At 44.9% G+C, this 22,788-nt stretch overlaps 1 protein-coding gene across 1 annotated transcript; it reads left to right on the top strand.

The window, feature by feature from the left end:
* Nucleotides 1-828: 828 nt before the first annotated feature.
* On the top strand, nt 829-21,536 carry WDR3 (WD repeat domain 3; the record flags this gene model as incomplete). Its single annotated transcript, XM_079540333.1, has 26 exons — nt 829-999; nt 1,550-1,759; nt 2,338-2,456; nt 4,033-4,111; nt 4,461-4,556; nt 5,022-5,132; nt 6,148-6,249; nt 6,364-6,461; nt 7,376-7,474; nt 7,809-8,039; nt 8,331-8,424; nt 9,109-9,210; nt 11,621-11,706; nt 12,123-12,258; nt 12,958-13,014; nt 13,899-13,999; nt 14,485-14,596; nt 14,709-14,843; nt 16,372-16,422; nt 17,029-17,094; nt 17,525-17,617; nt 18,149-18,196; nt 19,570-19,613; nt 20,073-20,201; nt 20,700-20,793; nt 21,381-21,536. 26 exons carry the CDS (start codon nt 829-831, stop codon nt 21,534-21,536), a joined length of 2,820 nt encoding a protein of 939 aa, XP_079396459.1.
* Between the last annotated feature and the right edge of the window lie 1,252 nt (nt 21,537-22,788).

The raw sequence follows: 22,788 nt of genomic DNA on the forward strand, positions 1-22,788 counted from the left end.
TCTCTTATTCTGAAAACTCAGAAAGCAAATTCCCAAGCCTAGAAAGGACTATTTATTCCTATAAAGAAGCAAATTTACTGCAGGGTGTGCATGACCATTCCTTCAGAACAGGCCTAGGGTCATGCTTAAAAACAAACACAAAAGAATACAAGTGTCTGCTCCCTCCACCTCTGCCCAACCATCAAGAAAACTCCACCAAACCCCAAACACCTCTAACAAGAAAAAAAGAAATCTAGCATCAAAACACAACAGGAAAGGCCATCTGACCTTTTTTTTTTTTTTTTTTTTGGAAGGTCAGCAATAACCCGGGTTGCTGGATGAAGACCCGAGCTCTGCCCAGCTACGAGCAGGTAACACCGGGCTGCTACACTTCTGCAGAACCTGGCTCCTGGCTAGCGAATGAAACCCGCCCCGACACACAGCTTCAGCCTGCCGCACAGGCACCTCTTATTCACGACCTTCCATCCGTAACAGCTTTGGCAAAGCAGCACCCACATAATGGCAGTTCCGAAACACGAACAAGAGAATATATTTCAATAAGAAATAAAAGAAATAAAAAATAATAATTAAAAAAAAAAAACCCTCGAAGCAGACCCCACCTCCAACCCGAACGCAGGCTGTAAGCAGCAAAGACAAGCCAATCACGCCGCCGACTCACCCGCGGGCCGCGCCGCGCCCGCACGGCCTGAGCCTGCAATCCACCGCCGCTTCGCCGACATCACCCAGAAAAGCGGAGCGGCCGCCCAGCGCTTCCGCTTCCGTCCGCCGCGCCCCGTCTGGCTCTGACGCACCTCCGGTGCCGGCTGTGGGGCGCGGGCACGTGCGGCCATGGGGCTGACCAAGCAGTACCTGCGCTACGCGCCCGCCGCGCTCTTCGGGTTGGTGGGCAGCGCCAAGGGCAACGCCGCCTTCGTGACGCTGCGAGGCGAGCGGGGCCGCTGCGTGGCCGTGCCGGCCTGCGAGCACGTCTTCGTGTGGGACGCGCGGAAAGGAGAGAAGGTGAGCGGGTGCGGGGCGGACGGCACGGCCTTAAGAATATTGAAAGTGCTTGTTTGGGAGTTCAGTGCGGGAGCAGAATGAATTCCTTTGGTTTGTTTGTCCCGTGTGTGCTCAGCGCAGAGCAGAGGAGCTGAGGAGAGGCCTGATGGCGGCTGCAGCTCCTCACAGGGAGCGGAGGAGCAGCGCTGAGCTCTGCTCTGTGCGACAGCGACAGGGCCCGAGGGAACGGCGTGGAGATGTCAGGGGAGGGCAGCTGGGGGTCAGGGACAGGGGCTGCACCACAGGGCACTGGGCATGGAATGGTCTGCCCGGGGTAGTGGGCACAGTACTGAGTGCCAGAGTGCAAGGAGCGTTTGGACACCATTCTCAGACATAGGGTTTAAATTTTAGTTGGTACTCTGTGGAGCCAGGAGTTGAGCTCCCTTATCAGACCGTTAACAGACCCTTCCAACTTGGGATATTCTCTAGTTCTGTTTTTTCTTTTGTGTATATGGCTCTGACGTATCATTTACCAACGTTTTTTTTTTTTTTTGTCTCCTAAAAATCACAGGTCCTTATCCTTAAAGGTTCCAAGCATGAAGTCACTTTCCTCCGCCCTTCTCCTGATGGGTTGCACCTGGCTGTTGGCTATGAAGATGGCTCGATCCGTATCTTCAGCCTCCTGAGCGGGGAAGCGAGCGTTGCTTTCAATGGGCACAAGGCTGCGGTCACAGCACTGCAATATGACCAGCTGGGGGGCCGGCTGGTGTCCGGCTCAAAGGTGAGCTCTGCACATCAGGAGGACAAGCCCTCTCACAAAAGGCAAAAGAGGTGATCTGTTGGGAAAGTTGACCTGGGCTAAAATGTTTGGTATTTTAAGGGGGTGATGTGGCATCTGCCTGTAGCAGGGGATGGCCCTGGGTAATCTGACCTAGTACCAGATCTGGGGGTTGGTGGCCCTGCTGGAACTTGATGATCCTTGGGGTCTCTTCCAACCCAAGCCATTATATAATTCTACGATGCTGTGATGGCACTGAATGGATTTGGAGCTGCAATAGTGTTAGGGAGTTTGAGGCTGGGAGAGTCTTGGGCTCAGAAGAAGGGAGGGTACTAGCAGAGCTACTGAAGGTGAAGAAGATTGTGAGGTCAGGAGTAGTGAAAGTGACCCAAGCCAGGACAGAGGTGCATTTATTGATCTGAATGCTCATCGATGGAGGGGCTGTCTTTTATGTTCATCATCCTTAACATTCCAGTTCAGAGTGAGAAAGCTTGATTTTAGGTAGTCTCTTCAGTCTCATATCAGATGTAGACATTTTGTAAAGAGAAATCGGTCCCTTGGTGACACTTTACCTGTTCCAGGATACAGATGTCATTGTGTGGGATGTCATCAATGAGAGCGGTTTGTACCGGCTGAAAGGACACAAGGATGCTGTCACTCAAGTCCTTTTCTTGAAAGAGAAGAACCTGCTGGTCACCAGGTAAGTCAGGCTGAGTGTAGCAGTAAATTAGAAAAATAATCACTTTTACTTGCTATTCATATGTTCTAGGTGCTGTAGCCATTTGTATTTGTTTTCTAGAATCACAGCTTTTTCTGTGCTTTAACTGCTCAAAAAAGATGAGATTGTTTTGCATCGTAGAATGGTTTGGGTTAGAAGGAACTTTAAAGACCACCTAGTTAAACCTCCTGCCATAGGCAGGAGCACTTTGTACTAGACCAGGTTACTCAAAGTCCTACCCATACGTATGAGACCTGTATGAGTACCTGGTGTAGGGAACCTGCTTTGGCAGGGGGGTTGGTCTCGATGATCTCTGGAGGTCCCTTCCAACCCCTACAATTCTGTGATTCTGTGATTATATTGTGATGAAGAAATGAGTTCACAAACATTCCAGCATGTCCACACATTTTGTGAATCTGATGCCTGAATTCCAGGTATGTTAAGCAGAAGACAAATGGCAGATTCTGGAAAGTAACATTTGAAAAAGGTTTTAACTTACCGGTAGACTTAGCAGCTTAGAATTATCATAACAATGAATAGTAATAATGTGTTCATTTTGCATACCACCATTTTTTGATAAATAAGTAATTAAGTAGTCTTATCTTCTGTATGTGTAACTTGTGCAGCAGCGTCACAGAAAAATGGCTTCCTAATAGGTAATAATTAAACATATTAATTAAACTCAGTGTTTTACTGAGTTGGTTTTTAGTTAAACATCAGCAAGATGATTGTGTGCCTTCAATAATAATCAGTTGACAAAAGATATTCTTGCTCAAATATCAGTCACTAATGTTTGTATTTACTGTCACCTAATAGGTGCACTCAATCAGTTCAGTGTAAAATTAGAACAAGTTTCTTGTGTCCTTTTTTTGCTTTTTTGCAGAAGAAATATATTTTGTTATTTTAGCAGATGATGCTGGTTTCCTAATGCAATTTTGAATCTTGTCTTTGAGGATGCAAAAATAGTTACTTTTTTTTTTGTTGTTAATCTTTTAGCATAAGAAGCTTACTACAGTTCTCTATGTGCAGAAGTTTTTGTTGGATTTTCACCTGTACAATTTACCTTAGACTGCTGTGTAGCAAAAGGCATGGATTGACAATAAGTATCACCTGTAGTGATTTTACTTTTTTCCTGAGTAAGCTTAGTAATGGAAAAACAAATTTTGTATTTTAATTTATTAGCAAAAAAATTGGCTCTAGCAAAGTTATGAAAAATAGAAAAGTATTAATTGCTGTAGGGTGAAGAGAAGCAGTCTACATAAATGTTCAAATTACTTTTCTCTGGTGCACTTTTAGCATTATTGTAGCATAATGTAGCCACAAGCGAGAGCTTTCAAGGCCGCTTAATCATACAGGAGCCCTGAGGAACTAAAACAGCTGTAATTCTCCATTGGGAAAAGCAACTCAAAGTGAAGGCGGCTGCTTTTGTTGTAGCCTGGTCAGTGATACATTGCAACATGTTTAAGGTTTTGTATTTCTTCAGCTTTTCTCAGCTTATGTAATACCACGCGCTCTAGCAATCTTTCTTCATGACCTGGGGTTTTTGTTTTTGTTCCAGTGGCAAAGACACTTTGGTGAAATGGTGGGACCTGGATACCCAGCATTGCTTCAAAACTCTAGTTGGACACCGTACTGAGGTAAAGAGGAAGTGCGGAGAACCATAGGGATGGAAGGATTTTGCATTGCAGGTCATGGCTCACCTTGTACGTTTTTTTGCTCTAAGGGATTGTAAACTGGAACTCTGATATATTTTTGGTGGTTATTCAGCTTTAGGGAAAAGGAAATGAGAGACTTCCAAACTATCTGAGAACTGTTATCAACATACAGGGGTGACAGTTCAAATATGGGTATCCCTACAGAGGAGATCCCAGTTAGATCCAGACTTCTCTGGGTTCCCATTTAAATAAATCAATTAAGGATGCTCTGGTATTGTTATGATAGGCAAAGAAGTCATAAACCAGCTCTTCTCATTGTGCTTTTGAACAGATTTGGGGGATGGCTTTGCTATCTGAAGAGAAACGTCTGATCACTGGGACTGCTGACAGTGAACTGAGAGTTTGGGATATCACTTACATCCAGGAGGTAAGACATCCTCTCTGTAGCCCCTCACGCTCTTGCCCAGGTGCTTATCTTTGGACAAAAACGGGTCTGAAACGTGTTAAATCTGGTTGCTGTTTTGGGAAACAGAACTGAAGTGGTGTCTTTGTTGTCTGAGGGGTCCAGAAGCTGCTCTTGAGTTAGACTTTCGATGTCTTCTGTATTTTGAGTTTGCATGTGATGCTGCAAGAACTTCTAGAACAAACTTTCTAGAGTGTGATCTTCTGGCCATCTGGATTACAGCTGGAGAAGACAGTTTTGTGGGACGAGGAGGGCAGGACATGGAGCATTCTGTGCTTATAGGCATACTGTAGGCCACTGTTGTTGCCATATATACTAACTACTTGATGCTCCAGGGAGATGAAGCATGAATAAATTCAGAGATGGGAACTGATACGCCTTAGTTCTTGTGGTTTAAGTTATTTCTTATGGATTTTTGTCTGTGAACAGCTAGAAGACCCTGATGAGCCAGAATCCAAGAAAAGTAAAGGATCTTCACCAGAAGCAGGAAAAGACAGTGAAGAGGATGAGACACTAGAGCTGGATGAGAGTCCTGAGGAGGTAAGCTCATTTTTTCATGCTGTCTAGGTTGGTGTATATAGTGTTCACATGGTGCTGCTTGCAGGGACAACAGGAGTTTGAGAAATGCTGATAGGTTGGTTGTCTGTGTTGAGTTTATACACCAACTGTCATATTTAGCCTGTTAGGGAAAATGTGTGAATTCTTGTATCACTTGGTAATTTCTTCTCCAGCAGTAGTTGCTGCCCTCATCTACTTGCAGAACATGAGAAGTGTTTGTGTCAAAGCTCATACCAATTTCTTTGCCCTCTGTTTGGAGAAGGAGGGATTAGCAAGTGTTTGAAGGCTCAGTGCTAACAGCTCTTTCATTTAACAGCATGGGAATGAAATAGTTAGTAGGTACTTGGCAGCTGCTGAGCTTAGTGCTCTCATTCAGTTTTGCATGTCAGTAAGTGGAAGCATAGAAACATGGGGTCAGAGTGGCATGATCACAAACTAGCGTCAGATGGGATTGTTCAAAGCCATTCCCACTTGTGCTGCTGGTGGAGACTTTGAGTCTCTTTCTGGGGGAAGTTTGTGGGATTTTTCTGACTTCAGACTGCTTGTGGTTATAGTAGGTAGTGAGCCTTGTTAAAGACTTCTACCTCCTCTCAAAAGACTTTTCTCCTTTTAATCGCCAATTTAGAGTCCTTTGCCTGTCCTTTGTCTCTTTTGCATCTTCTGGCAGAGAAGCTGTGCTCTGCTGCCTTTGCAGCATGGAAATTCAGCTTAATTTTTTAAATGACTCTGGTTTGTCAGTGAAATCAAGTTATTCTTCTGCTGAGGTTGTCAACTTTATTCTTCTGCTGAGGTTGCATTTTACTTGAAAATAAAGGAGATAATCTTCAACTCACACGTGTTTTTGTCTCTGGATTATCCTTGCTATGTTGTTCTACCAGGACCTTGTAGGTTCATTCCCCTGTCTCTATCTCCTGACGTCCCTTCGAAGCAGTTTTCTCAGTGTGCCTGGGAAGATCACGTGGCCTTCCAGACCAGGGTTCTTTTTCTTTTCCTGTAGCGTCTCCTAAAGTGCAGTAAAGCTGGATCCATCATGCGGGAAGGCAGAGATCGAGTAGTTACTCTTGCCACGGACCGAATGGGCAAGATTTTGGCCTGCCATGTAAGTAATGGGGAAGCTCTGCTACTGAGTTACAGAGGAGGCTCTTGCAGCCCTTGGACCTTGTAAGTGCCAGCTAAGGCTTTGCATGTGTGTGACTGTTTGCTCTATCTCTAGGGGACTGATGCTGTTCTAGAAGTATTCTCTGTCCTTTCTGAAGAGGAAATAAAGAAAAAATTGGAAAAGAAAATGAAGAAAGCAAAGAAAAAAGCCAAGTAAGCAATCTTCTGGGTGTATGAGGGTACTGTCTGTGTCCAGAAAACTGTTATCCTCTCAAGTAGCATGACACAATGGTTGAACTCCAAGCTACTGGTCGTTCTGTCTTCTGTGCCAGCTTTGCATTTTAGGGGCACTGTTCTTGTGAATCCTTGGCACTTGTCTAAGCAACATTTATTTACTACCAGAGACTTTTCTTCTGAGTATTTCCCCTCCAAAAAAAGGTAATGTGTGGAAGGAAATAGGCAGATAATGTTCTTTTCTCAGTTTCACCTGACGTTCATGTTTGCACTGCTTACTGTGTCAAATAAAATGTCTGTTAGGATATACTGGAATGAGAGTTCCATATGAGAAGTCAGAGTGACCCTGATACCTCATCTCCTGTTGTACAGCAGGCAGAGATACAGATCAGAGCTTTATGAAAGGCTACTTTGTGTTAAATGTCTGAGTATCTTGGTACTTAATGACTGCTTCACAGTAGCCATTGAGGGAGCTCTGGCTCCACTATAGAAGCTGAAGCACAGAGCAGATAGATATGTTTGAAGTCACTTTTTGGCAATGAACATGGACTTTCTGGGAATGGTATGAAATGAGCAGAAATTGATGTCAGTCAAACACAGCTTGCTGTTGTCTGTTTTGTATCCATCTTTGTAATGTGCCTCGTTAAGTGTTTTGGCTGTATCCCAGAGGATGCTGCCTTTTTTGGTACAGTTTGTCTCCTTAGCACATGTAACAGCCTGAATTTCGCTGTCTTGCTCTGTTCTTAAAAAAAACAATTAATGCAACTGGATAACACGGCAGTTGTTTTCAGTGAGCTTAGTGGTTTCCTTGCACTATTCTCAGTCCCTTTGTCTTAGTTTGGCTTGTCTGTGCTGAGTTACCTGACTCCCCCTCCATTATTTGATGTTTCTAGGCAGAAGTCTGAAGAAGATGAGCATAAAGGAAATGTGGAGCTGAGCCTGCAGGAGGAGATCCAGAGGGTCACTAACATCAGAGCTTCTGCAAAAATCAAGTAAGTTGAAATCCTGCTGACAAGGCTGGGCTGTGGTTGTAAAGCTGCTTGGGAAGAGCTTTGCACAGCTCATTATGAAGGAGGTGGAAGAAGCTTCCCCCTCAATATCTGTTCAACTTGGAGCTAAGTGGAGGGCTACCATGGTCTGCCAGTCCATTCGCACTGACCCAAATGGTGACCTCCTTGCAGTTTTCTGTTGCTTAGCTTGCACTTGTTCATAGCATGCACTGTCCACATTCTTCTTTCTCAGTTCTTGATACTTGATTCCTCCTACATGTTGTCTTATGGCTCCTGTGTACATCTGTGTGTACATCTAATTTGTCTTATCAAACAGGTCATTTGACATGATTCTCTCTCCAAAAGAAGAGCTGAAGATTGTGTTGCTGCTCCAGAACAACATCATTGAGTTACACACCCTGAACCTGTCAGCACAGGTCCCGCAGGCTGTCCGTGCATCCAGGATAACCATTGGAGGCCATCGCAGTGATGTCAGGACATTAGCTTTTAGCTCTGATAATATTGCTGTTCTTTCAGGAGCTGCAGAGTCTGTAAAGATTTGGAATAGGTATGCTGTGCAATCGTTTTCAGTCCCCTCTGCCCTGTGCATGTTAGTCTCGTGGAACCTATGAATGCTGAGTTTGGAGATCCAGTGATAAGCAAGAGGGAATGATGGAGAAATATAAAATAGAGTATTGCTTCCTTTATTAAGTAAAAGAAGTAGACAGAATAGCATGGTAATACAGTATCTTCTGGCCCCAGCCAAAAAGAAGGGTGTTGGGAGAGGCAGCTCTGGAACATGTCTCACTCATCAGACCAGATTTTGTGCGAAAAGAGTTTTTGAACTCTTTGTCCACAGATCAACTTTGCAGTGTATCCGAACGATGGACTGTGAGTACGCGCTGTGCTCACTCTTTGTCCCGGGAGATCGGCAGGTCATCGTTGGCACCAAGGTAAATAGTGTCCCCTCTGCACTCCTTATTCAGCCCAAGTCTGGGAGTATGTTCTGAAAATGTCATTAAGGAGCCTTAATGAAAATGTATAACATTTTCTGGAGTATTCTGTTTTAGATGTAAAAACCCTTGTGGCAGTTAGTCTGTTCTGTTCCCTGAGTCTTTATGTAGTTCCTATGGCTTGAGCTGGGCAGCTGAGGAGAGTTTTGGGAACTCCCTGATCTCCATCAGGAGTTTGGCTATCCGTGTGTAACAGTGATGTAATGAAGTTCAGGAGATGGGTAGCAGATGTGTTAGGAGCTATTGTAGCCTGTTCAGACGTGACTGCCTAGCTCAGAGAGCTCAAATGGAGCAAGAATTCTTTTGCCAGTAAGGTGTTACTGTGACTCCTCCTGTGTGTTGTGGAGCCTGGGAATATTTGCTCTGAGCTCTCCTCTACCTTTGAAGCCTTGCTTTTCCATTAATACATGGCTGTTTTGTCGCTGCTGGAGTCTCACCTCTGGTAGCTCAGACCTTTTGTCTCTGCTTTGAGCAGTTTTAATCTTTGCCATTTCTGGAGACCTCTCTAAGAGGTCAGGCTCAGGACTGTTTGCAGATCTGATTAATGCTCTGTAAGTTGTTCCTGAGGTATATTGTGAAGTTGGAGGGTCTGATTTGTCCTCTGTGATGTGTCTGTATCCCCAGACAGGGAAGCTGCAGCTGTATGACCTGGCTTCTGGGAGTCTGATGGAGACGCTTAATGCCCATGATGGGGCTGTGTGGTCCATTGCTCTTTCACCAGACCAGGTAACTCAGCCCGCCTTGTAAGCATCATCTGTTCCATGCCTTTTTGTGTAGCTCCTTCCTGTAGTGTTATATTTATGCTACTGGTGTGAGCATGGGAATGTCATCATGGGTGGTGAAGGATGCAGCTGGTACCATCTAAGAACTTGAACTGCAGATATAGATGAAGTTTGAAATATCTCTTTGGTCTTGAGTGGCACATCACAGCAAGTCTTCATGGTGAGGTGGGCCATCCTCATTGCCTCACCTGGTTTGTGTATGATTGAGAACTTTGACTTCCCCAGCAAGGTGTGTGTGTGCAGCAGGGTGTGTGTTATTGATGTGTTCCAGCTGTGGAGAACTTCAACCCTTTGTAGTCTGCTGTGGGGGACTGTAAGAAAGAAGGGGATAGACTCTTCAGTAGGGTCTGTTGTCATAGAACAAGGGGAAATGGTTTCAAACTAAAGGTGGAGAGATTTAGACTGGATAAAAAGAAAAGCTGTTTTTCACTATTGTCCTCTGTGTTAAACTTTCTGCTTCTTTGTAGTTTCTGCTTGCTGAGCTTTAACTCCCAGCTGTTGGACTTGCTAGCATATTCATTTGCTGTTTAAAAAATCCTGTTAACACTGTGCTGTTTTTTCCTCTGTGTTGCACTCTTGCCAAGTGACCATATTACCCATTTATCTGATGATTCTTAGGCTAGACTTTTCCTGTCCCTGTAGGATGTGTTTTCCAGGCTTTTAATCATTCTTGTGGTACTTCTTATGCTACTGCAATCTTTTCTGTGCTGGTGGCCCTAGGATCTGAATGCATGGTGTGGTAGAAAGTTATACCAGTGCCAAATGCACGAGTTAGCTCCTTTTGAAGGACTGACTTAGCTCTTTTGACCTCTCAGTAGTGAGAATGTATTGTTAGGTAATAATCCACCATGTTCCTTAAAGCCAATTTGGGGCACTGCATTGCAGTAGATGTGTATGCTGAGCTTAGATCCTTGCTTCCCTACATGTATATCAGTGTCTGAAGGAAGGGTGCACAGAAGACAGAGGCAGGCTCTTCTAAGAGACAGTGAATACAAACTGCAGTACAGAAGGTTTTCTCTAAACATCAGGAAGCAATTCTTCATCGTTTTGGTGCCAAAGCTCTGGAAAAGGTTGCCCAGAGGGGTGTGGAGTCTCCTTGTTGGAAGTCTTCAAAAGCTGACTGACTGTTAGTGGTCTTGGGCAACCTGCTCTGGTGTTCCTGCTTGAGCACAGGAATGGAGCAGGTGGACCCAGAGGACCCTGCCAACTCAACCATGCTGTGATTCTATGAACTGCAGCATTACTCCCAAGGAAAAGGGTCGTTTCCATCATATTATTTTTCCCTAAGCTTGTTTAAATTGAATTTGTTTCAATTTTAAAATCTAATTTTACTTCGTTTGCTGAAATTGCAAGTGCCTGTTACTTCTGTTGAGTAAGCTCACAATTAACAGGCCTGCCTACTTACTCTGTCTGAATTCTGATGTTTTATTGGTTTCTTCCTGAATCTTCCTTCATATTTCCAAACTCAGTGAGCATCAATATTGATGATTTAGAGAGTACCTAGTTCTGCTCCATAAAAATTTTAGATTTGGTGAATGTGAAACCATTGATTTATAATAATCTGACACAAGCTTTTTACAGTCTTGTGAGTTTTTGGAGTCTTGTACTATGATTATGGTGCATGGCTTTTCCCTGAGCACAACAGATGAAAAATATTAAGCAGCAAGGATCAAAAAGTGTGTGGATTTAGTAAACATCTCTTACAGCCATCTCTAGAAATGGTCTGTGTGGTTTTGTTTTTTCTAGTATTTTTCTCTATTGCCAGAATTCAGGTTCATGTAGATTTGTACCAATTTTCACTTCTCTTTGTTTATTATGCTTTTCTTCATATCCTTAAGCTAGAAGCTGCAGTGTTGCTTTTAGTGGAATCAAAACCACAGCAAGTAATGACCTGCCTGTGATTCATTTACTCAGCAAATTAAAACATATGGGACAGTTTTTACCCTTGTTTTTAATGTGAAAGTGTTTTCTTCTTCCTTTAGAAGGCTGTGCTTGTGATGATGATGAGGTGTTTGTGACTCGAGAACAGTGAGCGTCAGCTCATTCCCAAAATGCACTTCATTACCTACAGCTGAGGTGACTTTCAGTTCCAAAGTTTTAGTCCATGTCTTGTTTTACATTTGCAGTTGTTGCCTCAGACCTGCCTGCCAGAGCTCCTGAAATTGTTCTTGCTCAGCCAGTTGGTAATGAGTGTTCCAACCAGAGCAAGTGCTCCTGGTTGTGTCCTCTTAATCATAAAAGCTGTGGGAATGTGAGGCCTTTTTCAAAAACGTGGTGTGTTGGCAGTTCATGTCTGTAGCATATCTGTGTTACAGTGGAACTGATTTCATAATAACTTTGTTTTTCGCCTGCAGCGTGGTTTTGTGACAGGAGGTGCTGATAAATGTGTCAAATTCTGGGATTTTGACCTTGTGAAGGACGAGAGCAGCATTCAGAAAAGGTGAGAAAATAAACCATTGACTGAGTTAAACTGCAGTATTTATTCTCTTTGATGGATGGTTTGGCTTTTGCTGTGCACCACAAGAAGGGCCAATGACTTGTGCATGGAACGTGTGTTGAAGAGTGTCAGTGCAGAGCTTTGTGGAGGTCTGAGTTTATGTGAGGTCCCCTGCTTACATGCAGTGTAGCCTCTAATCACAAGTTGTACATCTAACAGTGAACTCTGTCAGCCTGCAATGTCATGCTCATTTCCAATCCTGTCTTGTTCAAGTCCTAATGAGGAGCAAGATGCTTTGTGTTAGGATTAGCCTGCTTTCCCAGGGTGCAATGTGGGAATTGTATCCATGCCTTTTCTCAACTTGTTCCTTCGGGGTAAGGGTTTTTTTTTTTTTTTTTTTTTCTTCCTCTTGTTGCTAGGCTGTCCATGAAACAGGTGCGCATCTTGCAGCTGGATGAAGATGTTCTGTGTGTACGGTACAGCCCTAACCAGAAACTGCTAGCTGTCTCTTTGCTGGATTGCACTGTGAAAGTTTTCTACACTGACACGCTCAAGGTACGTGACTGTATGGGCTGTGAGGCACTGATAATTGTAGCTTGGAAGATGAGAAGTATGTTGGAAAAATGCCCATTTATTGTAGGATCCCAATAATGATCAAAGAGAGACTTTGCATCCCACTTCTTGTGCTTGCTGACAGAATACTGACAGAACCGTGGCTTTCTCATGCTGGGGAGAAAATATGTTTTATCTGGAAAGGATTGTGAACCTGCATATGGCAAGGTCGCTCAAACTCTGCAGGCAGGATGGTATGCCAGAGCCATGTAGAATTGTAAGGATAGAGTGAATTGGTGTTGCATGTGGCTCTTAAGTTGAGCATAGCACAGGCAAAACCTGGGGAAGGAAAATCTTCCTTGTACAGTTTGAGGCAGTATGGTGGCTTTGTGATTTGTGTGTTAGCGCATGAGCATGAGGGAAATGACAAAAGCAAAGACCAGCAATGATAGATATGCAAAGTGAAACAGATAAACTCCACAGGTGGTGTTGGTCAGAACCAGTTAGCTCAGCTTGGTTGGGTTCTTTTATCTTCATCATCACAGTTCTGCCAGTGTGGCCATGCTGCTACCTGTACTCAGGGCAAGAGTGGTGCTGGATGGGCTTCCTGAGGAAGAGCAGAGCTAGCCTGGAGCCTGGCATTCTCACATGCATGCACCCAGCATGTCTAACTGAGACATCCTTTTTTTTCATCCTTTTCAGTTTTTCCTGTCTCTGTATGGACACAAGCTGCCAGTGCTGTGCATGGACATCTCCTATGTAAGTATCATTACAGTTGTGCATCTGCTGCAAGTGGGGTTGTGGTGATGACTGTGAGCCTCTGCTGGCAGCAGTGCCTCTGGGGCAATGCTCTCCTGATGCCTCTCTGCTCCTGACATAGTCAGCAGTTTCTTGATATGACGCAGCAAGCTCCTCCTCATCATACAGTCCTGTACACACTGAGGAAGGTGGAGCAGTGATTATTATAGAACTGAACAGAGCATTACATAAGGAGTAGAAACTAAAGTGCTGCTGTGATTCCCGAGGCTCATCTTAAGAGGTACAACACACTCACTGCTGAAGTTACTAGCTGTCTTTGTGGGATCTGAATTCTTTGATAGCGAGAGCAGTGAAGAGTGCTGAGATGGAGCAACTTCTTCATGTCTGTTCATTCTTGGGCCATGGTAGCCTTGCAGTGAAGCTCTTTGAATTACAAAAATGCTAAGCTTTAGCTATGATCTTAAGTGTTTGTAAAGGTTCAGAAAAGAGTCAGGGTGCTTTCTGGGGTCTCTACTACAGCTATGCACCTTGCTAAGGAGAGAAGAGGTGGAGGGATCAGAATCACAGAACGGCCAGTGTTGGAAGGGGACCTCAAGGATCATGAACCTCCAACCCCCCTGCCACAGGCAGGGCCACCAACCTCCCCATTTAATACTAGACCAGGCTGCCCAGGGCCCCATCCAACCTGGCCTTGAACACCTCTAGGGACGGGGCATCCACAACCTCTCTGGGCAGCCTGTTCCAGCATCTCACCACTCATAGTAAAGAACTTGATCAGGAGGGCATATTTCAGGAGCCAATGCCTTGGCACTGCTTAGTCCACTGATGATTCCTGATATGGCTGCCAGCCAGCTGCCCACACCATTCTCTGCATTTCTCTGTAGGATGGGACTCTGATTGCAACTGGGTCTGCGGACAGAAATGTGAAGATTTGGGGCATGGATTTTGGGGACTGTCACCGCTCTCTCTTTGCCCATGATGACAGGTTGGTCAGATCCCACAGCATCTTTGGCTGTGGGCTGCTTTGTTGTTTGAGGGCCTGTGATCCAGAAGTGAGCTTTTTGTCCTGTGTAGTGAGGAGAAGCCACCAGAAGTGTCCGCCAGGTGGGTGAATTTGAGCCTTTACTACGTTTGCTGCAAGGTCTGTTGTATTAGCACCAAATTTGTGAGCTCAGCTTCCCACGGAGAGTCCAAGGCAGTGGGACACAAGCACAAAGGTGGTTAGGGCTGTCTGGTAGCTGCTGAGATCACAGGGTTCTTGTCCCAAACCTCACTGGCTGCATTGGATGCTCTGCCCTCTGGCAGCAGATGGTGCTGTTTGTCCCAGGCCAGAATTTGTGTGGGCTGGTGTCAGAAGGCATTTCCCAGAGGTAAGTGGTGATGAGGGCTACAGGGTTTTGGGATACATTGCTGTCTCCTATACACATCTGTTTTGAGGTCCCTTTCTCTCCTGCTTTTTTACCTTCCCAGTGTGATGTATCTCCAGTTTGTGGCCAAATCCCATCTTTTCTTCACCGCTGGGAAGGATAACAAGATTAAGCAGTGGGATGCGGATAAATTTGAGCACATCCAGACACTGGAGGTAGGAAGTTTTGGAGGGTCTTGAAATGAAGCACTATCTTTGTGTGAGCAGCACTTTCCTCAGGAGCTGGGAGATGTGTTGTTCGTGTCTTACCTTTTTTCCCTACTTGCAGGGGCATCACCAGGAGGTGTGGTGCTTGGCACTCAGTCCCAATGGAGACTATGTAGTGTCAGCATCCCATGACAAGTCCCTGCGCCTCTGGGAGAGGACGAGAGAGCCACTTATCTTGGAAGAGGAGAGGGAGATGGTGAGTTGCGTTCTTCCTCCCAAAGACAGCTCCCAGATTTCTTTTTGGCCCATCAGACAGGTTCCTCATTTTTCACTGTGGTAGAGTCTGGCTCCACGCTTGGTAGGCTTCCTTATCACTAACCACAGCCTGGTGCTGAGATGCCTGGGTTGACTGCCATCTTCTGCATGACTGCACTGTTGCCTTAAGCTGTCTGGAGACAGCACCACAGGTATTGCTTGTGCTCTTCTGCCTATACTGCATTGCAGATGCCTGGCTAATTTGCTCTCTATTCTGTGCTTCTGTCCCACTTCCCAGACTTCTATGGTTGTGGTTTTGTTGGCTATAGTCAACAAGCTTCTCTTACTCTCTTGTGCTCACTTCTACTGAAGTGTTTTGGGCACAGTTCAGCAAGTGGCTGTTGTGGGGTGATGGAGAGCACCATTCTTGTTGAATGCAGCTTGTTTTCTTTTCCCCCTTTCCAAGCATGAGTAGTCCATTCTGTTTCGCTAGCAGGCCCTGGAGCTCAGGGATGCTGCAAGAAGCCCTTTCCATTCCTTTTGAACCTGTGTGAGGTGTCATGTTCACAGAAGGACTCTAGTGGGAGGGAAACTCTGAGGTCTGTAGTCCAACCCTCTGTTCACAGTGCGCAAACCCTAAAACTCTGTCATATTGCCCTGACACTCACTTGGGGACTCAAGAACATCTCCAAGGAAGGAAGTTTTCCAGATTGAGCACTTGTTCCAGTGCTGGACCACCGTGGGGCAGGGGAAACATTTTCACACATTTCTAGTGGGAAATTAGCCTGGGGCAGTTTGTAACTCTTATTTTTATTGTATCCCACAGAGGAGTCTGGCTCTGTATCCCACTCTTATAGAAGTTCTCAAGCCTCAGTGAGGGAAGGACGCAGATACAGAAGCAGGAATGTTTAAGAAATGTGCAATAAACTCTTCTTCTCCTGGCCTGTTTGCAAAGAGATTCATAGGCAGCATCTTAATGCGGTGACTGGCATGCTGTGAATGGTGGTACTAACAGGAAAGACAGAGTTCCTTTTCTAGATAAGACAAGCATGTTGTGGGTCCAGTTTGAATAACAAAATGGGCAGGAATATACCAGTAGTGAATTACATATTGATGGAGCCCTATGAACATGAGAGATGGTGGGCAGGAGGCTCTTTCCTCTTGCAGGCTAGGACAACCCTGGAAATTTCCTGAGCATCTTTCTTTTGTGCTTCACGCCAAGTGGAAAGTCTGGTGTTGAATTGCTGGTGTCTTAGTCCCAGCCTGATGGGCTGTCTGCAGGCTGTTCCTGCATCTAATTTGGAGACCTTGATTTCTTTCAGTCTTTTCAACCCAAGTTCTCTGTCGGGTGGGAACGAGGGACAAGCAGATTTTGCACTGGCATTGTTGATCTCTGTGCATCAGTCCTGGTTTTTGCACAAGGCTGCAAGAAGCTGCAGGCTCTGTTGCACTACCAGTCTGGAAGAAACTTGTACACTTGCTAGCTGCCTGCTCACCATTGTTAATACATTGTGTTCTCTTCACTGTAGCAACGAGAAGCTGAGTATGAAGAAAGTGTGGCAAAGGAAGAGCAACCTGTGGTGAGTCGTACCATTTGAGTGTCAGTCTGTCTGACTGTACAGAGCTCCTTCCTAAGTCTAGAATTTCTGTAAGAGACACAGAAGAAATGTCCAGAGGACTGGTGATTCTGTTGCATTGAGAATTTGCATGCAGGAAAATTTCCTAGGACTCTGATACTGGCTCAGACAATTTCGGGAGTGTTTGGAGCTGGCCAAACTGCCATAAAGGACTGTGGATACTGAATATCTCCCCTGCTGTCATCCACACAGGCCCCAGAGCAAGATTGGGCTGCCTTCAGGCAGCTACTTTCAGGTCTGCGTGATGCAGGGTGGGTGGAAAAACCTGATTCCCTTCTGCACAGACACTGGGGTTGTGTTGTTGACAGTTCTGGCTCTGAGCAGATCACTCAGCCTCTGTTGGTCAGGTGAGACCTCCCAGTGTTCTGAGCTGGCACAGTGCCTTTGGTCCTGAGCAAAAGCTGTGCACTTGAAGACCTGTACTTCTTCAGACAAACGGCAAGCTTAGGGAATGGGGCTGATGTTTTGTGATAAGATGCAGGGGGTGCCTCTGTGTGTGTATCTGCTGCTCAGCAGCTGCAGGAGAGAACTGCAAACTCTGTTTTGTAGGTGGCTGGAGAGACACAAGAAGAGACGGGACTGGCAGGGAAGAAGACTATTGAAACCATCAAAGCGGTAAGACTGCATGGGTCGCCCACCATTGCTTTGTGCCTTATCAATTTCTTAGAGTGGGGGTGTCACAGGGTCAGAGTATCTGTCTGAAGGTGAGTAATCTGTGCTGTTCCATAAGTGCAGCAGCTCTGAGGAGTTGTTCTGTGAGATATAAAGGTGCAGAATCATCTCTGCCTCTAAGACCAGTCTGTCCTCTGGAGAGCTGAAGCTGCAGCAGAGTGCACCCTGGGTAGCTGGGGAATGTGGATGGTGCTTGACTCCTTTAGGGCATGACTGATGTGATCAGAGTAGTAGCGTGGTCTGGAATAGAAGTTACTTTCTGAGAAGGATGTCCTGGGATGCTTCAAGTTAGCCCCTTGGCTTCCCCCTGTGTTTGTCCAGTTGGACATGAACTGTGCTTTGTGACTGATGGTTCTGTTCCTGTGCTGCGCAGGCTGAACGGATCATGGAAGCTATTGAGCTGTATAGAGAAGAGATGGCAAAACTGAAGGAGCACAAGGCCATATGTAAAGCTGCTGGAAAAGAGGTAAATGACTAAGAAAAGTACCATTCCCAAGGTGTGTGGGTGTATCTTTCCAACTTTAGCTTCTTGGTGGAAAGGCTCAGCATGCAGATAAAGGCAGGACAGCTGGAGGGAGCAGAGATTTGCTGAAATCTTATAGAGGACAGATGGCACTGTACCCTGAGGCATGGTTAGTGGTGTGTTCTGAGGATTTTTATGTTGAAAGTCACAGTAGAATGTAAGTAAGATCTGTGCTGCTGACCATGCTCCCATTACACTGCCTATTCTTTGCCTTAATCTTAACACTTATGCTAAACAAGGGTCTGTTATGTATGTGACAATAAGAAGTGGAATAAAATTTGTACATATTTTGAGTTATTCATACATATCTGAGAACTAGCTTGTCCAGCAGTTGCAAGTGAGGCCTTCAGTGAGGTTCTGAAGAGGGAAGACATTGGATAAAAACTGTCTTCTACTGTGGGTTGTTTTGCACTGTGAATACGTGTTTTTCACTCTGAATAACCTGCCTCATCCTAACCTGTTCTGTGTCTCCAGGTTCCCTTTCCTTCCAATCCCATTCTCCGTGCCTATGGAAATATTACAGTAAGTAGAAAGCTCTGGCCTTGGGTCATGTGCTACCATCAACTGGAATGAGGCTGTTTGATTTGCTGGCTGAGCCAGAGCACTGGATTGCTATGGGAAGACAGGATTTATGCAAAGTGAACATAATATATGTTTTTACTTGCTTTCGTATGAGCATAATGAAAGTAAAGCAGCCGAACATAACCCTGATGGTAGTCTTGACCTTATCATGTAGAGTTACAGAAAGCTACAGGAAGCTAGTTAAAATCTTCCTATGCATGCTTCTGGCAAGAGGTTGTGGTTGCTATGCTATAGAATATTCAGGGGAGCTGTGCCATCAGATACAAAATACCTGAGCCTCCAGTGGAATGGGTAATTGAGAACCACTGTCATTGCTGTCATTGTGCACCCCTGGCCACTTGACATCTGTAAACACTTAGCCAGAACCATTCTCCCCCTTGCTCTGTAAATACAGGCATATTTAACTGCAAAGTAAATAGATTTAACAGGGGTGAGTGAAATTCTGTGGTGTGGTAGTAGCAACTTTTTTGCTTTGTACAGAGAAGGTTCTTGAGGAACACCCAAGTGTCGATGCTGGGTAAAAACACTGACAAGTTAAGACACATTCTGTTATGTGATGAGCTGACCATGGTGAGCATTTACAATGTAAAATCATGAACAGAAGTACTTCATGCCATGAAAGTCTATCATCATCTTTTTGGGACAGACTTTGCATGTGGGACCCTTGACCCAGTATATCAACTGTATTGCTTTGACTCAAGGAGCAGGAGGTGGAGGTACTTGAAGGCTTTCTGACCTGAAATCAATTGGGCACGGCAATGCTGTGCAAGGCATTGTGTTGCAATTGACCAGGTTTATTTTTAGGGAACTGGTACAGCTTTTACTGAGCCCATTTCTTTCCATATAGAATTTACATTCTTTTACATCCTGTCTCTTTCTCTGTGACTATAGTTGTAGTCAATTATATGTTGCATACACTGAAGTTAATGAGATCCTATGACCGAGTGTTGAGACACTTCTCTTTGGCACTTGGCAGCTCTGCATTTGCTGAATACTTTAAGCAGGAGATGAGTTTGTGTAAAGTTTTGTATATATTGTTTGTTTTTATATAATTTTTTTTTCCCCAATATAACTTCACCAGTTTGGTGTATTTCGAGAAGGTTGGGTTTCTGTTTTATGGAGGGAGAACTTCCAAGACTGCTAGTTGGTTGGAACTGAAGGGGTTTCTTTTTTGTTAGTTACGTTCAAATGGATCTGTCCATCTCACAAGATGTGATTGCATGTTTTTAACTGGGCAAAATGAACCTCAAAGGCACATGTTTGTCTTGGAATGTTTCTTGATGTGCAGAGCTGTTGTCTTTCCTCTGTTCCAGCCTTCTGAGTACGTGCTAGAAGTTTTCAAGAAGGTCAAGTCAAGGTGAGTCCCAAGAGCCTTATTGCTGAACAGGCTTGTGCTAAAGAATTGGATCTCTGAGTTGGTTGGGGTCCTGTGTTGGACTTCTGTGCTGAGTGGGTGGTGTTGAAGAGTGGAAGTTACTCTCTGGCAGCCTTTTTTTGGAACTGGGGAATGGGAATTTGTCCATGAGGAATATTCAACGAAGCCTGTATATGGGTGTTGGCTGCCTGGAGATGTATGTGTATGTGAAGAGGAAATTGGGGATGCTGAGGATGGAATGCTGTGCCTCCTCTTTGTGTCAGAAGATGCCTGCTGCCGAGGCCCTGGGCTGTGCTTTGTGCTTTGTGGGCAGGCACAGACCAGCAGTGGGGAGCATTCAGCACAGCTTTTGTGTCAGAACCTTCCCACATGGAAGCATTACTTGCTTATCTATAGCTCTGCAGTAGCTGAGACTATTATTACCATCCCTTTGCTTCTTAGTGAGCTGGAAGAGTCTCTCCTTGTGCTGCCCTTCTCCTATGTCCCTGACCTACTCAGACTCTTCAATGAACATATTCACTTGGGTGCAGAAATTGAACTCCTGTGCCGTGCTCTCCTCTTCCTGCTCAAGTGAGTCTTCCATCTGCCCAGACAGGGCTGCTGGTCTAAGTTCAGCTGTCATTACTGTCCAGATCCTGAATGCTAGGAAGGCTCTGGTCAGCAGTGGGTCTGCCTGTTCCTCAGGGCCCGTCTATAGTGTGTTGTCATGAACTCACTTTGTGCCACTTATATGAAAAGAAAGGTGCTCATTCCTCTTGTGAGGCAGTGCCTTGAGACAGCACAAGAGCTGGGGAATATAATCTCTCTCTTGAAGCTGTAAAGACTATGTGATGCGCTGTGAACATGTGCAGCTTAAGTGTGGGGGGAAGATTTGGACTTTCTGGCTCTGGAGCTCCTGGAAAGCCACCTTAGGAATAAAAATGTGGTCTCTTGGGAATTAAGATGTGGGAAGTGAGGAATTACTGCATCCTTCAGCTGCAGCTGATCATCTGGGAGTGGGCTAAACAGGATGCAGGGTGCTGACATGCCTCTGTTGATGTAAGTTGCTGGTCCTGTGTTTGTTCCCAGGATACATTTTGGGCAGATAACAAGCAACCAGATGCTGGTGACAGTGATAGAAAATTTGAAGAAAACCACCATCTCCAGAGTCAGTGAGGCCCGGGTGAGTGTTGCTACCTCTCCTCCAGAGTCTGGAATAGCAGTATTGGCCAATGTCTGGAAGCATTTGCAGTCAAGTAGGAAAGCTGCTTGGGGGTCTAGAGCCCATTTTCATCTTCTTCCTGTGAAAACAGGCTACGTTTTCCTGATGTGACACTATGCAGTAATGATCCTATGTGCACTCTTCCTCCCCCTTCCTTCTTTGGCTTTTTGTTGATGCATGTAATCGTGCTTTGGGTCTCTAGTATATGTGGGAAGTAAATAAACTCTATTTTTCTTCTTGTGGGCTACAAATCTTTTAAGTACCTTTCCCAGGAACGTCTTCAGGTGGTTGTCAACAACTTGTTTTTTTAGGAAATAGTGGATTATAGCTATTTTTAACAAAAATGTTGGGAAAAGAGTGCAGGTTGTTCACCTGCTCAGATGAAATTTATATTTAAGTATTGCTGCCTTAATTAGCTGGGGGGGATTGTCTTGCTTTCATCATCCCTCAGTAGAGAGAGGCCAGAGTATCAGCAGTTTCCAGGCAGCTTGTACCTCCTAACAAGCTGGAGATGTGCCCAACAGCATGGTGCTTGTCTGTCTCAACAGGATGTGCTGGGATTCAACATGGCAGGGCTCCAGTACCTCAAGAGAGAGATTGAAGCCAAGGATGAGGTCATGTTTTTTGCTGATGCTACAGACCGTTTTGAGGAGAAGAAGAGGAAGAGGAAGAAGAAAGAGAAAATGATTCTTGCAGTGGTTTAGCATTCGCTGCCTGGAACAACGGGATGGCATCAAGTAACCTCTGTGCTGGCCATGGACCTATTCTTGTGGCTGAACATCTCTGTGATATTTGGTGACTGAAGCAAAGCCTGTCCCTTCTTCCTGTGGGATAGCCAGCCCTGCCTGGCTGGAGACAGTGCCAGCACAGGTTGATCGTCTCTACCTAGTGAGATGAGCTGTCTGTGCTCTGCTCTGTATGTCTGCGTTTCAGTTGTTTCTGAGGTGGCTGTCAAAGATCAATGCCTTTCCTCTACCAAAATGCCTGACAGAATTGGAGTTGGTTTCTTCTCCAAAAGAGATCAGCCTGCTGGCAGTGTGCTAACTGAATGGTGTGAATCAGCACATGGACTGCTTGTCAGACTTTGCCCTGTCCGTAGGAGGCAGCTGGCAACATTCTGTGCTGCTCTGACACTTACTGATGGTTTGTGGAAGTGCTTAGAGGCTGTGGGCAAGGCTTTGAGACTTCAGAAGTCATCTCCAGCCATTAATTTTTCAATGGAATGGAGAAAACACTGTACTCTATTAAATAATGTTTATATATGCTTTATCAAACAACTTTGTCCATGGAATTTTGTCCTGATATTTTTCTAGTAAATCTTTGATTGTCTCATTCTGTTTTACTGGTTCTTAAATAATTTTTTTTTTTTCTTCCCAGAAAGTAAAATTGTGGGAGAAAATTAAAGGGCTGCAGTGAAGGATTGTGCTCTTCTAAACAACTGGCAGATGAAGCATGAGAAGTGTGGGCTTATTTGTATTGTGTCTGCTCCCATATATTGGAAATTGCACAGAATTGTTGCAGGACAAGTCATACTTGTCCTGTATCAGATAAAAATGATTTAAGTGGGCAGGCCTCTGCTCCTGTTGGTCAGTTATCAGTTTTTCGTGTATGCTGCCTTTTTATCCCAGTGATCAGGTTTGGTAGATGTAGGGGCTGCTTCTGGGGCACTTTGTCCTAAAAAATAATATTACTTTTAGACTGACAGGTCTGACTCAGGTTCTCAAAGCTGATCTTCTTTCTAACATGAACTTCATCTGAATTTTTAATTGCATCCAAGTTGTTATTGACTGTCCAGTCTTGTTCTCTATAGTAGTGAAAGCTGTTGTTTAATCTCCAGTCATAATCTTCTCAGTCACTGTAAAGTGTTGGAAGTCGTCTCCATGTACTAGAGAAAACTCCCTATTTCTTAGGATGTTAGGTACTGGAAAAAGCACAGGAAAGCAACCCACTGGAAAT

This window comes from Tetrao urogallus (genome assembly GCF_951394365.1).
Source record: "Tetrao urogallus genome assembly, chromosome: 1".
In the NCBI taxonomy this organism is placed as follows: Eukaryota; Metazoa; Chordata; class Aves; order Galliformes; family Phasianidae; genus Tetrao; species Tetrao urogallus.